Below are 12,883 nucleotides of genomic sequence, written 5' to 3' on the forward strand. Positions count from 1 at the left end.
CCCAGGAGGTGACTGCAGGGGCACAGAAGGTGGGGACCTCCTGCCCGCAGAGCCCCAGAGCAGCTGCACTCACCTGTACCACCTGCAGCCCCCGCTCTGTTCCCCGGGGACCTAAGGGGCGCACTGGCGCTCCCGACTCCAGACCCAGTGATGCGGGTTCTGGGCCTGGATCTGGAAGGGAAACAGCAGCATGAGCACCTGGAGCAAGGGCACAGCCCCACCACTGGGGTGCGCCGCCCGCCCTCGTCCCCAACAGACCTCCTCACACAATTCCGGGGTGACCCAGGCACGGTGCCCCATTGCATGGAAGAACTCCACCTTCAACTTCAGGAACTCCTTGTAGAGCGCTGGCCAGTGCTCCCTGCCCAGCAGGAACTGGAAGATGCTCCGTTTGGATGTGGGGTTGTCCTCCTCCATGTCAGACGCAATGTAGCTGCCATGGGGAAAGGGGGGACGCTTGTCAGGCCCAAATGAGGGCCGACCTCAGGCAGCACAGGAGAAGCTGCAGAGGTCACACCGGAGAACCCAGTGCCCAGGGCGGTCTGTCCAGGAAGGAGGGTCTGGGAAGCCCTATCTGTGGGGATTCTGGCTTCAGAGGGACAGCAGGACCGTCCTTGGGACCCAGCCGGTAGGGCCCGCACTGTGCCTGGCCCAGGCTAAGGTTCTGGTTGCTCTCCATTTCCCTGGGGCTTCTCCCTCTGGTCACTCGGTCTCTGAGCAACAAGTGATGTTTCTTGGCTACTTTTGTAGCCTTCCCCTTCCCCATGACCTTACTCATGGCCTTCCCCTCCCCTCCACAGAGCCTTATGTGCTCTGTGGCCAAGAGGAACCACCACTTGAGACCCTCAGGTGCATAGGCATGGCCAAGCCCATCCTGATGGGGTGGTGAGGCTGTGGGATGGGCAGCTGGGGGGCAGAACTGAGAGCATCCCCGAGGCGGCACTCACAGGGCCAGGAAGAAGTGGATCCTGTTGTAGAGGTGGCCGGGCAGCCCGACACGGCCGAAGTACTCCACCACCATGGAAAGCAGGTACTGTGTGGACATAGGAGGCAGGCAAACAGTAGAGGTGGGGAGAGTGTCCCACATGGGCCGCAGGTCCTGCCCCATCCAACGGCCATGGCGGGAACCCCTCAGGGTGGGCTGTGCTGAGGCCCTGTGGCATGTGGAGAGGAACCCATGGGAAGCCAGGAGAAGATGCCCATAGGCAGGCCAGGCCGCAGGGATGTGTCTTCTGACACGGAGGGCGGGTCCCCCCAGGGCTTCTCCCATCCGACCAGAAATCTGGTTCTCTGGTTCTCAGGTGGTGACTGTGTGGACCCTGCGGCCCCTCCTCATTTTGGTGCTGCAGATACCTTATCAGATACTTTGAGGAAAATGTCAGCTTCCAAGAAGCTCTGGATCACAGGGTCCTCTGCAAAGGAAGGGAGAAGTAAGGGGGGCCTTGGAGCAGCCCTTCTGGGAGAACTGAGCGGAGGGCTATGGGACATTCCAGAGGGAAGGAGGAAAACCGGAACCTCCCCCCTGTCCCTTTGTCTCCCTGAAGTGGAGGCAGCCTCCCTTCCGCCAGGAGGATTGTGAGTCTTAATATTTGTGACAGTGGCTTTTCTTTCCAGTGAGGCCTGTCGTGAGTTTCAGCTGTGGGTCTTGGATTTTGCTATTATCAGCTTCCACGTGATGGGCAGGGATACATCCACTGATCACAGAGATGTGACCTGACTCTCAGTGCTTAACACCTTTGCCCCAAGCCAGAGCTTGGCTGCAGCCAGGGTCTCTGTGACCGCGCATCTATCCTTGTCACTTTATCATGCCGCGGCCGTGTGACGCTTCCTGCCGCCTCCCATTAACCGAGTGCCCTGAGCTTGTGGTGTTCGGTCCACAGCCCCTGGGGGTGCTGGGCGTCCTGCCCTCTTCCTCCTGGATCCCCTCATTTCCTGCAGATAATGACCTGACCTCTCGGCCTCCCCTGCTCCCTGCTCTCAGCAGCCTTGTCTGGGATTAGAGTTGTGCCCTGGAGGTCCCATTTTCCAGGGGAGTCCTGAGAGATTGCTGGGCGCCGTCTCTCCCTCTCTCCTTGCCTAGGACAATGACACTTGCACAGCAGGGAAGATGGAGGAGTTGAGGATTATTTCATCCTCCTGGACCCTTCTCCAGTGAGTCTGGCTCTCTGCAATAGAACTTTCTTTGATGAACAAAGTGTTCTAGATCTGTACCATTCAATACGGTAGCCATTAACCATGATGTGGCAGTTGCATGCTTGAAATATGGCTTGTGAGACTGAGAAACTGAATTTTTAAATTTAATTTTAAATGAGTTAAGTAAGATTTTCATAGCTACCTGTGGCTAACAAATGCTGCATTGGACGATATGATCACAGTGTCCCCAGAGCTATCACCCTTAATCCTGCCTCTGCTCCTGATGGCACCTTCTCAGACACACGTCCCCTGAGGACCCCATTTCACAGAGCTCCCCTCTCCTTGCTCACACTCCGTCTCCAGGCATCGTTGCCTTTGGAAAAAAATATTACTTCCCTGCATTTGTTACTGACTGAAAGCAACTTATTTCTGTAGAGCTTTGTTTATGGCTCCTCCCACCTTGAACGTAAAGGCAGCGAGATCTAAGCTGTGTTTTCATCGCTGATCTCCAAAATCTTAATTGGAGGGAATCCGTGAATGTATCTCAGTGGGCAGAGGTCGCAGCCCTTGGTTTGTTCTGAGATGTCTTGACCATTGAGCACTCTCCTCTGTAGCCTCCCCCACTCCCGCTAAGAACTTGTCCCAGAGAGGAGAAACCTGTCGGCCTCTCCAGCAGAATCAAGGTCCCTCTGTGTCGGGTACCACCAAGACCCCTGACAGCTCAGAGCCCAAGGCGGGGAGATTTGAGCATGATCCCAGAGCCACTGCCTCCAATGTGACTCTCCGCAGGGCCCTGACCGCTCCGTCCGCTCAGAGCACACACCCAGAAGTCGGTAGAATGCTTCTTGGTCTTCAGGACGGTAACTGGGTCTTCTCCTCTTGTTCATCCTGAGTTTCATTCCCTCAACATGATTGACCGTCCAGATGTTCCTCTCCTGGCCCCTCTTCTTCCAGGACCTCAGCTCAGAGACAGCTTCCAAGGTGGCGGAGTTGGAGGCCGGGACGCTGCTGTCTTGGGCCGCTGCAGAAACAGAAGATTCTGAGTGAGCGTGGATGTGACCCACCTGGGAACTGGAGTCCTTGTCTTGCCGCTCACTCTGATCACTGGACCTGGACTCAGCCTTGTGAAGATAAGATGGTAAGTGGTCACTCAGCAGCAGGTGACGCTTCGTACAGGGACGCTGAGGCACACCGGGAGACACATACCTGCTGTGACATCCATCGATTTCCTCCTCTTCCGGCCTCTCATTCTCCTGGCTCTCCGCTCAGGGACAGCCTCTGAAGAGGCAGAACTGGAGGCCAGAGGGCTCCTGTTCCGTGGAGCTGCAGGGAGATAGGAAGGACCCTGTGTCAACATGGCAGGAAGACCCACCTGGGAATGCTAGGCTCTTCCTTTCCCGCTGCCCTTGAGAATTTTGCGTATGACATCTGGAGGGATAAGAGAGTGACCATCACCCCTTTGTGCCGTCTATAGATGAGCGTAGGGATTGAGTTGTCATTTCCCTTTCTTTGCCAGGAGAAGCTGCTCTCCTGTGCCTCTTTCCATGGATTGTTCTGCCTGGAGGATACCTCTACAGAGAGAGATGTAAAATTCTCTCGTCATGATGTCTTTAATCACCACAAATGTGCACAGGCTAGTGACATCCCTGCCTCACCATGAAAGCCCTTTCCCCTGCCCATGCAGACCCAAACACATGAGAGCAGAGAGGAGGAATGGGAAGTACTATTGGAGCCATGGTGTTCTGGCAACCTCAATCATTCAGACTGGACAGAAGTCAGACGACTGTACACACCTGCTTTGCCGTCCATGCATACCCTTTTCTTCTGACTCTGCTTTGCTGGGTCCTGTTGGCTCAGAGCAGTCTCTGAGGCAGCTCATGTGGAGCCCAGAGGGATCCTGTCTTCTCTGCATATGGAAAAAAACAGAGGGCACTCAACCTGATTCTGACCGGGCCATTTCTATTTGCTTAACCTGCTCCTGGTGAAACCTAATAATAATTAAAATGGCAATAATAAGGGCGCCTGTACGGCTCAGTGGGTTAAGCTTCTGCCTTCGGCTCAGGTCATGATCCCAGGGTCCTGGGATCTAGCCCCGCAATTGGGCTCTCTGCTCAGCAGGGAGTCTGTTTCCCTTTCTCTCTCTCTGCCTGCCTCTCTGCCTACTTGTGATCACTCTCTCTGTGTGTTTAAAAAAAAAATGGCAATACAACAAAATAAAATAGCTAACAGTTATTGGTTGCTTATTGAACTTCCAATATTGGTCAATGCATAAATAATGACCTCATTCAATCCTTATAATAATGATCTGTGATGTAAGGTGTATGACTTACATGATTTAAGTCATGTAAGTCTCCATGAGGAAATGGAGACTTGAGTAAGATTTGTTCCTTGACTGAGGTTTGAGCACTTTGGACTTGGGATTAGGACTCGTGTCTGACCAGTGCTCAACGGAGGAATGGCCAGGGGCAGCGAGAGTTGAGCCTCAGTCACCCTTCTAGGAAGGCCGAGCTGGGTGGCCTTACATACTCAGTCTAGTACAGGAACGAGTGACACTCACCCAGAGCAGACCTCCTGGCTCTCTCAGGATCTAGGCCCCTTACCCTCACCCGGAGCACAGCCTCAGAACAGTGTGAGAAGAACACTTACTGTAGCCAGGTTTTTGGAACCAAATGGCTCCCCAGATTCCAGAGCCCTTGACAAGAGTCAGTGATGACATCACATCATTCCACCACGAACTGCTTTTTTTCTATAAAAGGAGGTCAAGAAATAGAAGATGCGCCTCAAAGGCAGGCGATTAGTGCCCCAGCCTGAGTACTGGGCTCACCTCCTTTTATCCCAACGTTGTCTCCACTTTGAAACTCATCCTGTGTATAACCAAGTCAATTAATGATTCCAGATGAAAGCAATGCACCCACATATCCAAAACACAAACTTAAAAGTTGACAAATTGCTCCTCCATAATAAAAGCAACTCAGGTAGTTTATTTTTGCTATCATCTTATTTCTGTTTAGCTATGATCACAGTAAGATTAAAATTTTTTAACTTTTATATTTTGAGATAATTGTAGATTTATATGCACTTGTAAGAACTCTTTACCTAAATGTTAGATGTGGCTCTAAACAGGACACTGCTAATTTTTTTTTTTTAAATGAACACATTGGGGCACACACTTTCATGAATGTCATCTTGTTTGAAGTGGTCACTCTTGGAGATTTTACATACGGATGGTGTTCCTATTATCACTCCAAATTCTTTGTGAAGGGCCTTCTGAACATGAATATCCTCAGTGGCGGCATGTTTCCATTATTTAAAATTAGTTTTTTGGCATCAATAATGTCCTTACCCTAAGGCAGGTGATGAAGTCATTTCCACCAGCTGCTCTGCTGGGCCCCAGAAGGTAGTCAATTCATATTTGTTTAAATGAACCAAGAAACCAGGGAGGGGGTGGAAAGCTGGGGATGCTCATTTGCTTGGGGAACGTTTAAATAGGATCTTCCAAACTGTTAAGACAACACTTGGATATCTTTACGTTGGTGTGTTTGCCTTGGAAAACAGATCAAAAAGGAGCTATTATGTTATAGTTCCACATCGCAGCAGGTACCCTGACCTTTCCCTCTGCATGTTTGAAAAATATTGAACCCAGTGATTGAACCTCTTGGTTTTCTCATCTCTAAAATAAGAATAAGAGAACACACCTCATCAACTGTTCAAGGGTCAAAGGACCAAAACCTATTTGTCAAATGTTATCTGGCAAATGCTATAGTTGTAAGCCATAGGGAAGTGTCTGTCCCTCATCTTTAAGTCTGAACACATGTGTAGAATAATTCTGTGATGTAAGGTCCCCTGGTCCTGAAGTGCCCTCTCGTGGGAGCAAGAGACTCAGCGGTTGCCTTAGATAATAGCTCGGGTGACCAGAGCCCTTTGTTAGGAAGCACAGGTCTGGAGCTGGGTTCCAGGGTAGGACAGTTGATTGGTGGCATTTCCTAGTCCCTCCCCCCCCCACTCCCCGGCCCCGCAGGGTGGGTGGGGCAGTGCTTTTGATAAGTTCATTGGTAGGTGGCAAAGCCCAGTCCACCCCTTTGGCTTTTTACTATGTGATGCCCACAGTGGACAGTAGGTGGCGCAAGTCCCACACCACTGCCTCTACCGCTGGCTGCTCCTTCTCAGAAGGGAAAGGTCTATTTCTAATCCAGCCTGGGCTTTATGGCAATGCTTAATCACATGGAAAGGAACATGCAATAACTACTGGTATTTCTGTAAACACACATGCTAAGTGCAGCTGCCAGTTGGGGATGAGGACAGAAGGAACACTCAGGGAGAGGTCTCCTGAGGACAGTCTATAAAAGGAAAACCCTGCGGCTTTTTAATTCAAGAGCCTCCCAGTTAACCTTTCTGACTCATAGGAAGAAACATTTAGAACCCGGAAGGACAATGATAACACATTTTGTGGATTGTAACCTGGTCCTCTGTCCACGCTGCCCCCTCCCCATTTCCCCAAATGGCCAGTTTCAGAAGGAAAGACCCGTTCCCGGGCCCAGGGCGGGCATGCCCACCTCCCAGCCCCTGGCAAGGCCTGGCTGAGGGGCAGGGCCAGCGCCTCCTGAACTGACCGTGACTTATTTCTCTCTCCTTTGGTCCTGGCAAATTGCCTGTGTCTTGCGTTCCTTCTTTCTCTGTCTTTTCCTCCTTTCTCATCCTACCATTAATAAAACCGGCGTTGGATCGCGAAGCTGAAGGAGGAGACACGTCACAACAAAACAAAGAGTGAAATCTGGTCAGGAGCAATAAGGACCGGGGTCTCTTAATTTTAATGTGCGGACACTTAAAGCACTGTCATACGGTACACATAACATAAAATTAGCCATCCTAGCCATTTTTACATATACTTAACACATTCGTGTGGTGCTACCGTCACCCCCATGTACCTCCTAAGTTCTCCTGTTGTAAAACTGAAACGCTGTCCCCGTGAAAACACCAACTCCCCATTGTCCCCTCCCCATGACCCCTGGCCACCGCCATTGGACTTTCTCTGTCTATGAGTGTGACTACTCTCTAAGCGCCCCATCTAAGTAGAGTTGTACATCCTGGTAGTTTTGCGACGGGCTTATTTCACTGAGCAGAATGTTCTCAAGGTTCATCCGTGGAGCACGCACCAGACTTTCCTTCCCTTTTAAGGGCAAATGCTATTCCCTGACGTGTGCACACCAGATTTTCCTTATCATCCATCCATCCATCGACGCTGGGATTGCCTGTGTGTTTCAGTTATCACAAATATGTGGCTGTTAATGTGGGCGTACAAAGATCACTTTGAGATGAGCTTTCTGTTCTTTTGCGTAGGTACCCAGAAGCAGAATGGCCAGATCGCGTGGTAATTCGATTTGCTAGTGTCTGAAGAGCTGCTCGATTGCTTTCCATGGAAGCTTTTACGTCTCATCCACAGGCCTCACGGGTCCTAATTTCTCCACATCCTTGTCAGCACTTGTTTCTGTTTTGTTTTGTTTTTGGATAGTAGCCATCCTAATGGATATGAGATGCTGTGTGGACTCTGAATTTGTTTTCTCTAGGGCTTTCTCTGGAGTGGACTGGGTCACCTGATATCGTCTTATGACAGTGGTCTTATGATAAAGAAGATGTCTTCCCGCCCCCACCCTTTCCTCAGAACCTCTGCCCCCAGAGCCCTCCAAGTGTGGGTACATCTAGGGCTGGCCCCTCTACCAGGGGATCCCCTTGAGAGCAGCTTCATTTGGACCAGTCTTGGGTCACCAGTGTTTCCTGAGGTGTTACCGGGTCACAGCTTGAGCTCCTCTGAGGACGGGAGCAAGGCAGGCTGATTGGCTAACTGCACTGTGGTGCCCTCCCGCTCCACAGGGGGAAGGTCCCAGGGATCTCTCCCTCAGAAGGCTCTCACTGGAAGGAGTCGAAGGAGCCTGGGAAGCTTGAAGTCCTCAGCCTGCCTTTGAAATATCTCACAGCATCTCCAGGGACATGGCGTGGGCACATTTACCCGAAGAGTGACAGGAGTCACCGGGAGTGTCTGCCCACCCAGCCTTCCGTCGCCCCAAACGTTCTCTTGGGGCCAACTGCTATATACCGCTGTGGGACAGCCTCCTAATTACAGATGCGTTTCATTAAAAAACTTCCCAGAAACAAAGTGAAACTTTCTCGCGCATCTTGTGAGAGATAGGTTTCGCGGCAGATAGCAGTCAGTAAAGGGCCATCTGCCCCCGCAGAGCGGAGACTCGGGAGGAGGCCCAGCCGTGACTCAGGGTGAGTGACCAAGTGCTGGGGTCTCTGGGGGTGCGGGTGCCATGGCCTCAGGTAGGCTTGTGCCTGAGTCCCAGACTGGCACTTAATTTGTTCTGTGTCCTTGACAAAAATGAGCTTAATGAGAGCTACCGTTGGAGTTGCCCGGAGGTTTAATAGGAGGTAAGGATGCTCTTGCTTAGAAGCTTCTGGAATAGGGAAGTGCTGTCCATGGTCTCCCTCTTTTCCCTCTTGTCGTCTGCTCAGCACAAGATGGGAGTGTTGTTGAGCCCAAGTCCAGGCAGAGAGATGAGGAAGATCAGGGAGTAAAAGCCGGAGTCTTTTGGTGGACAGCTGCCCCGGCAGACGGACAGACAGATGTGCTCCCTGCAGTGGGGAGAGGAAAGTGCAGGGGATGGAGCTCCAGCTCGGGGATTCCTGGCTCACTCTGGCCATGGATGAAGTCCCACACAGCACCCACCACTTTCTGGTTAAACCGGGGTTTGGCCTTTGGAAGGGCTCAGCTTTCCAGGTGAGGGCTTTGCCTTAATTTCTGCTTCTTCGCTGCTGCCAGGGGCCCAGCTGCCCAGAGGCAGGTACAGCTTACGAAGCTGCAGGAGAATTTCTAGTTTTATTGTTTTAGAAAAATCACATCATTCATCGAGCATTGAGCTTACCTTTTGAGATGTTTGCTGGCTGGTAATTAAAGGGCTATTCCCGATAAGGGCTTTTTATTAAACGGAAGGTAATAACTTCTATGAGGTGGGTATGCAAATCCTCTTGGTTAATTAACAGTTTACAGTTTGCCTTTCGCTGATTTCTTCTCATTCTTTCCTTTGACGCTCCTGTATGGCAACAAGGTCCCCCTTTTATAGATGTGGAAACAGAGGCTGAGACGGAGGGCCCCTGCAGGCTGTGAGGGGTGCCTGGGGCATCTCGAGGGCACACTCGTCTTGGTGGTGGCTTCCCCAGTCCCCGTCGGTTGATGTGTGTCTTTGGCTGTGGTTCGGGGACACACTTGCGGGCACTAGAAGCTCCCTTTCCAAGAGGGAAGCTTAGTTTATATCTCAGTTTTAGGCAGGGGATGCAAAACACTACCTAGTTATGTCTGGGGTGTGGACAGAGGGAGAAGACAGATTGAATGCCGATCCTGCTTTGCTACTCATGAGGAACCCAAACCTTAGCATTTCACTCTGTTGTTTCTATCTTTCCCCTTCTCAGGGCTCTTCGGTTAACTAACCAGGGGCAGGAAATGACCAGCCCTTTCTTCTCCTGGAGAGGCTAGAGAACACGGAGAATGGTGAGGAGCACAGCTGTTGGGGGGAAAGGGGGTGGGCAGAGAGCGGGGCCAGCTCATTTGACAAGGAAGCCCTGGGAAATGTGAACATTGGATGTTCTTTGCTGAATCAGAGCATCAGCTGGCCTCCTCTATTTTTTGCAGATTCCCCGAAATTTGGTTGCAAAGGGCCCGGCACCTTCCCGGGGCTTTTGCAATCTGGAAGGTAGGCAGCGTTCAGCAGAGACTGACGTCCACGGCTGGGGAGGCTCCCACAGTCCTTCCATGCCTGGCGGCTGCACTCTTTAATTTGGGGACTATTGTGGTATTGTTGGCGTTATTCAGGGTTTTGGTTTCAATAGAATCTGTGATGATTTCTTTGTTATTTCACAGAAATTGGTACCCATGGTTGGCATGTAATGTGGTAGCCTTGGTTCTCTTGCTTTTGCCTAACACCCTTCCAGAAGAGCAAGGCAGTGGGAAAGGGAGTGCGGTGAGTTTGTTGACCTGCCGACATCAACCGTGGGACCTCATCCTCTTGCTCAAGAATTTGCCCAGGCTTGGGGCATTTGTAAGTTTGCAAAAATAATATAGTTGGTCTTCACTGTTTGCCCCCTAAATATGAAGAAGCTTCATGTTTTTTGTTTTGTTTTGTTTTTTTCCCTAGTGAGAAAGAAAGAATTCTGCTTTTCTAGAATCTGGCCAGATCTCACAGGGGTGACATGTTTTAGTACTTACATCTGCTGTGTTCCTGTCCCTCTGACTTTTTTTTTTTTTAAGATTTTTATTTATTTATTTGACAGACAGAGATCACAAATAGGCAGAGCAGCAGGCGGGGTGGGGGGCGGCAAGCAGGCTCCCCCTAAGCAGAGAGCCCGATGCTGGGCTCGATCCCATGATCCCTCTGTGGATGCGACCACGCTGAGATCATGACCTGAGCCGAAGGCAGAGGCTTAACCCATTGAGCCACCCAGATGCCCCCTGTCCCTCTGACTTTTACAGACTTGTCTTATTCCTTTGAATTACAGATGCTCATGGCACATACTCCTAGGGATCCTTCACGTTGTTTATGGCGAATTCCTAAAGGTCACACCAGTGTTTCTCTCCTGGTCTAGGAACTCACAGGGTTGATCCTTGAGGCCAGGGTTCCTCTCTGGACACCTGGAGCACCCAGCCCTGACTTTACCTGTTCTCCAGATGTTGCTGCATGAGTAATCACCTTGGACACACCCTCTCCTGTGTGGGGACCCCTCTTTTGCGAGGTGATGGAATGCGATATCTCTGCGGTGGAAAGCTTTATGTCTGCTTTTCCTGGGATGCTTGGTGGCCAGGCTGTGGACCCCATTCTGGCTTTCCGAAGGTATGTCATGGTCCTGACATAGACCACCCTGTTTTAGAAGGGAGAAGACCCCAAGGATCCCTCCTAGCCTCTTGTTTCCTATCACCACCTATAACTTTCTGTAGGAACAGAGGCTCAGACGGCAAGTAAGGTAAAGAAGGACAGAAACAGAATCTGTAGACTGATTTTTTGGAGTGGGTAGGTAGGATCTTTTAAAAAATATTGAGATATCATTTACATTACAAAATCAACGTATTTTGATTAATTAACCTATTGCACCCTTAATGAATTTTGATAATTATATAGAGTCATGTAACCATTGCCACAATTGAGATATGGAACATTCTAGCACCCAGAGATGTTCCTTTGAACTTCTTTGAAATAACCTCCTCCCTTTGGCCCCAGCAACCAGAGACCTGTTTTCTATCACTATAATTTTGCCTTTTCCAGAATTTCATAGAAACACAACCAAACAGTATGTAGTGTTTGCATCCGGCTCCTTTCACTCAGCATAACTGATTTGAAACGGGTCTGTGTCCCCATGTGCACCAGTGGTCAGACCCTTTCTACTGTGGAGTGGTTTTACCTGGCATGGATGGGCCACATTTGAATTCCCATTCACCAGCTGATGTCTTGTTTCTGGTGATTATGAAGAAAGCTGCTACAGGTCTTCGTGTCCATGTCTGTTTTCATTTCTCCTGGGTAAGTACCCAGGAGCTGGTTTGCTGGGTCGTGGGATGGATTTATGATTTGTAAGATACCGCCTGTTTCCCAAGGTGGCCACACCAGTCTGTTTCCAAAAGGGGGCACTTTTAGCCCAGGATGCATGACTGCCCTTCCTGATGTCTGTGGGTATCTTTCCATCCAATGATTTTTCAAGAAGTTTGTTGTACATGTAAGGAGGGTACGTGACTTTTAGGCAAAAGACAATTGCCTCTCTGTGGATGAGACGAGCCTGGTTTTGAACTCCAGATGCTGTAGAAAGGTTTGCATTGTCCTGCTGAAGAAAGCAGGTACACCCTGACACAACACAGGTGGGAGTCACGTCTCCCCCGGGTCCTTCTAACTCTCATCTGTCAGTTTTGCGTGTGGGCCTCACATGGCAGTTCCAAGTTCATCCTGAGTTGAGATAACGCCTGGAGGCCAGAGGAAAACTATCTGGGGCTGTCATATCTGGCGGGAAGTGATTAATCACGGAGACTTTTCTGGCACACTGAACTGACCTTTCTCCCACGTGCAGCAGGGGCAGACAGGGTCAAGTTTAAATCCGAGATGACAAGTGTCTGGATTAAGGAAGGTTGCTGCCGCATACTTGGCTTGGGGTCAGTGGCTTTGTGTCTCACACCTGGCGAAAACTGAGTCCCAATTGAAGAAAGAGTTACGGGGGCTGAAGCACGTGTTGACTCAGCTTTGGTCTAGAGCTCCCTGCAAGGTTTTTGTGACCCATATGCCCTTTGCGTGTTGGGGGCATCCTGACATCCTTGCGTGTTTCTGGCAGCACCTGAATGACTGTGTTTTACCTTGGAAGCCCCTTGCTCATGGTGCCTCTGAACCTTTGGAGTGCAAAAGGGTTGCTTCTCTTGGAATCCTTGGCTGTCTCCTGGAGAGTGGGTTTTGTTGGTCTGAGCTCGCAGACACCTGCTGCTATCTGCGGGCCCCATAGTCACTCCAGGTCATGTAATTTGTGGCACTTAGACAATGTCATTTATTTATTAGCAGGTAAAATTTGGCCTCTGGAAAAAAAGGTGCTCTCTCTTGCGTTGTCTGAGGCCATGGTTCCTTTGGAACCATAGTTTATTTATGGTTCAGTGGTGGGAGTCCACGCATCAGTTGGGGGACACACAAGGAGGTTAAGGCCCAGGGTCAGACTTGGGTGAGGTTCACTCCATCTA

At 50.5% G+C, this 12,883-nt stretch overlaps 1 protein-coding gene across 1 annotated transcript; it reads right to left on the minus strand.

Moving 5' to 3' along the window:
* Nucleotides 1-111: 111 nt before the first annotated feature.
* On the minus strand, nucleotides 112-12,652 carry LOC122915464 (speedy protein E4-like). The gene is made up of 7 exons (XM_044262235.1): nucleotides 12,512-12,652; nucleotides 12,215-12,346; nucleotides 2,957-3,314; nucleotides 1,354-1,412; nucleotides 948-1,033; nucleotides 259-433; nucleotides 112-171 (listed from the first exon to the last, which is right to left on the minus strand). The coding sequence occupies exons 1-7, from the start codon at nucleotides 12,650-12,652 to the stop codon at nucleotides 112-114; spliced, it is 1,011 nt and encodes a 336-aa protein (XP_044118170.1).
* Nucleotides 12,653-12,883: the final 231 nt, after the last annotated feature.

This window comes from Neovison vison, chromosome 8 (genome assembly GCF_020171115.1).
Source record: "Neovison vison isolate M4711 chromosome 8, ASM_NN_V1, whole genome shotgun sequence".
Classification (NCBI taxonomy): Eukaryota; Metazoa; Chordata; class Mammalia; order Carnivora; family Mustelidae; genus Neogale; species Neogale vison.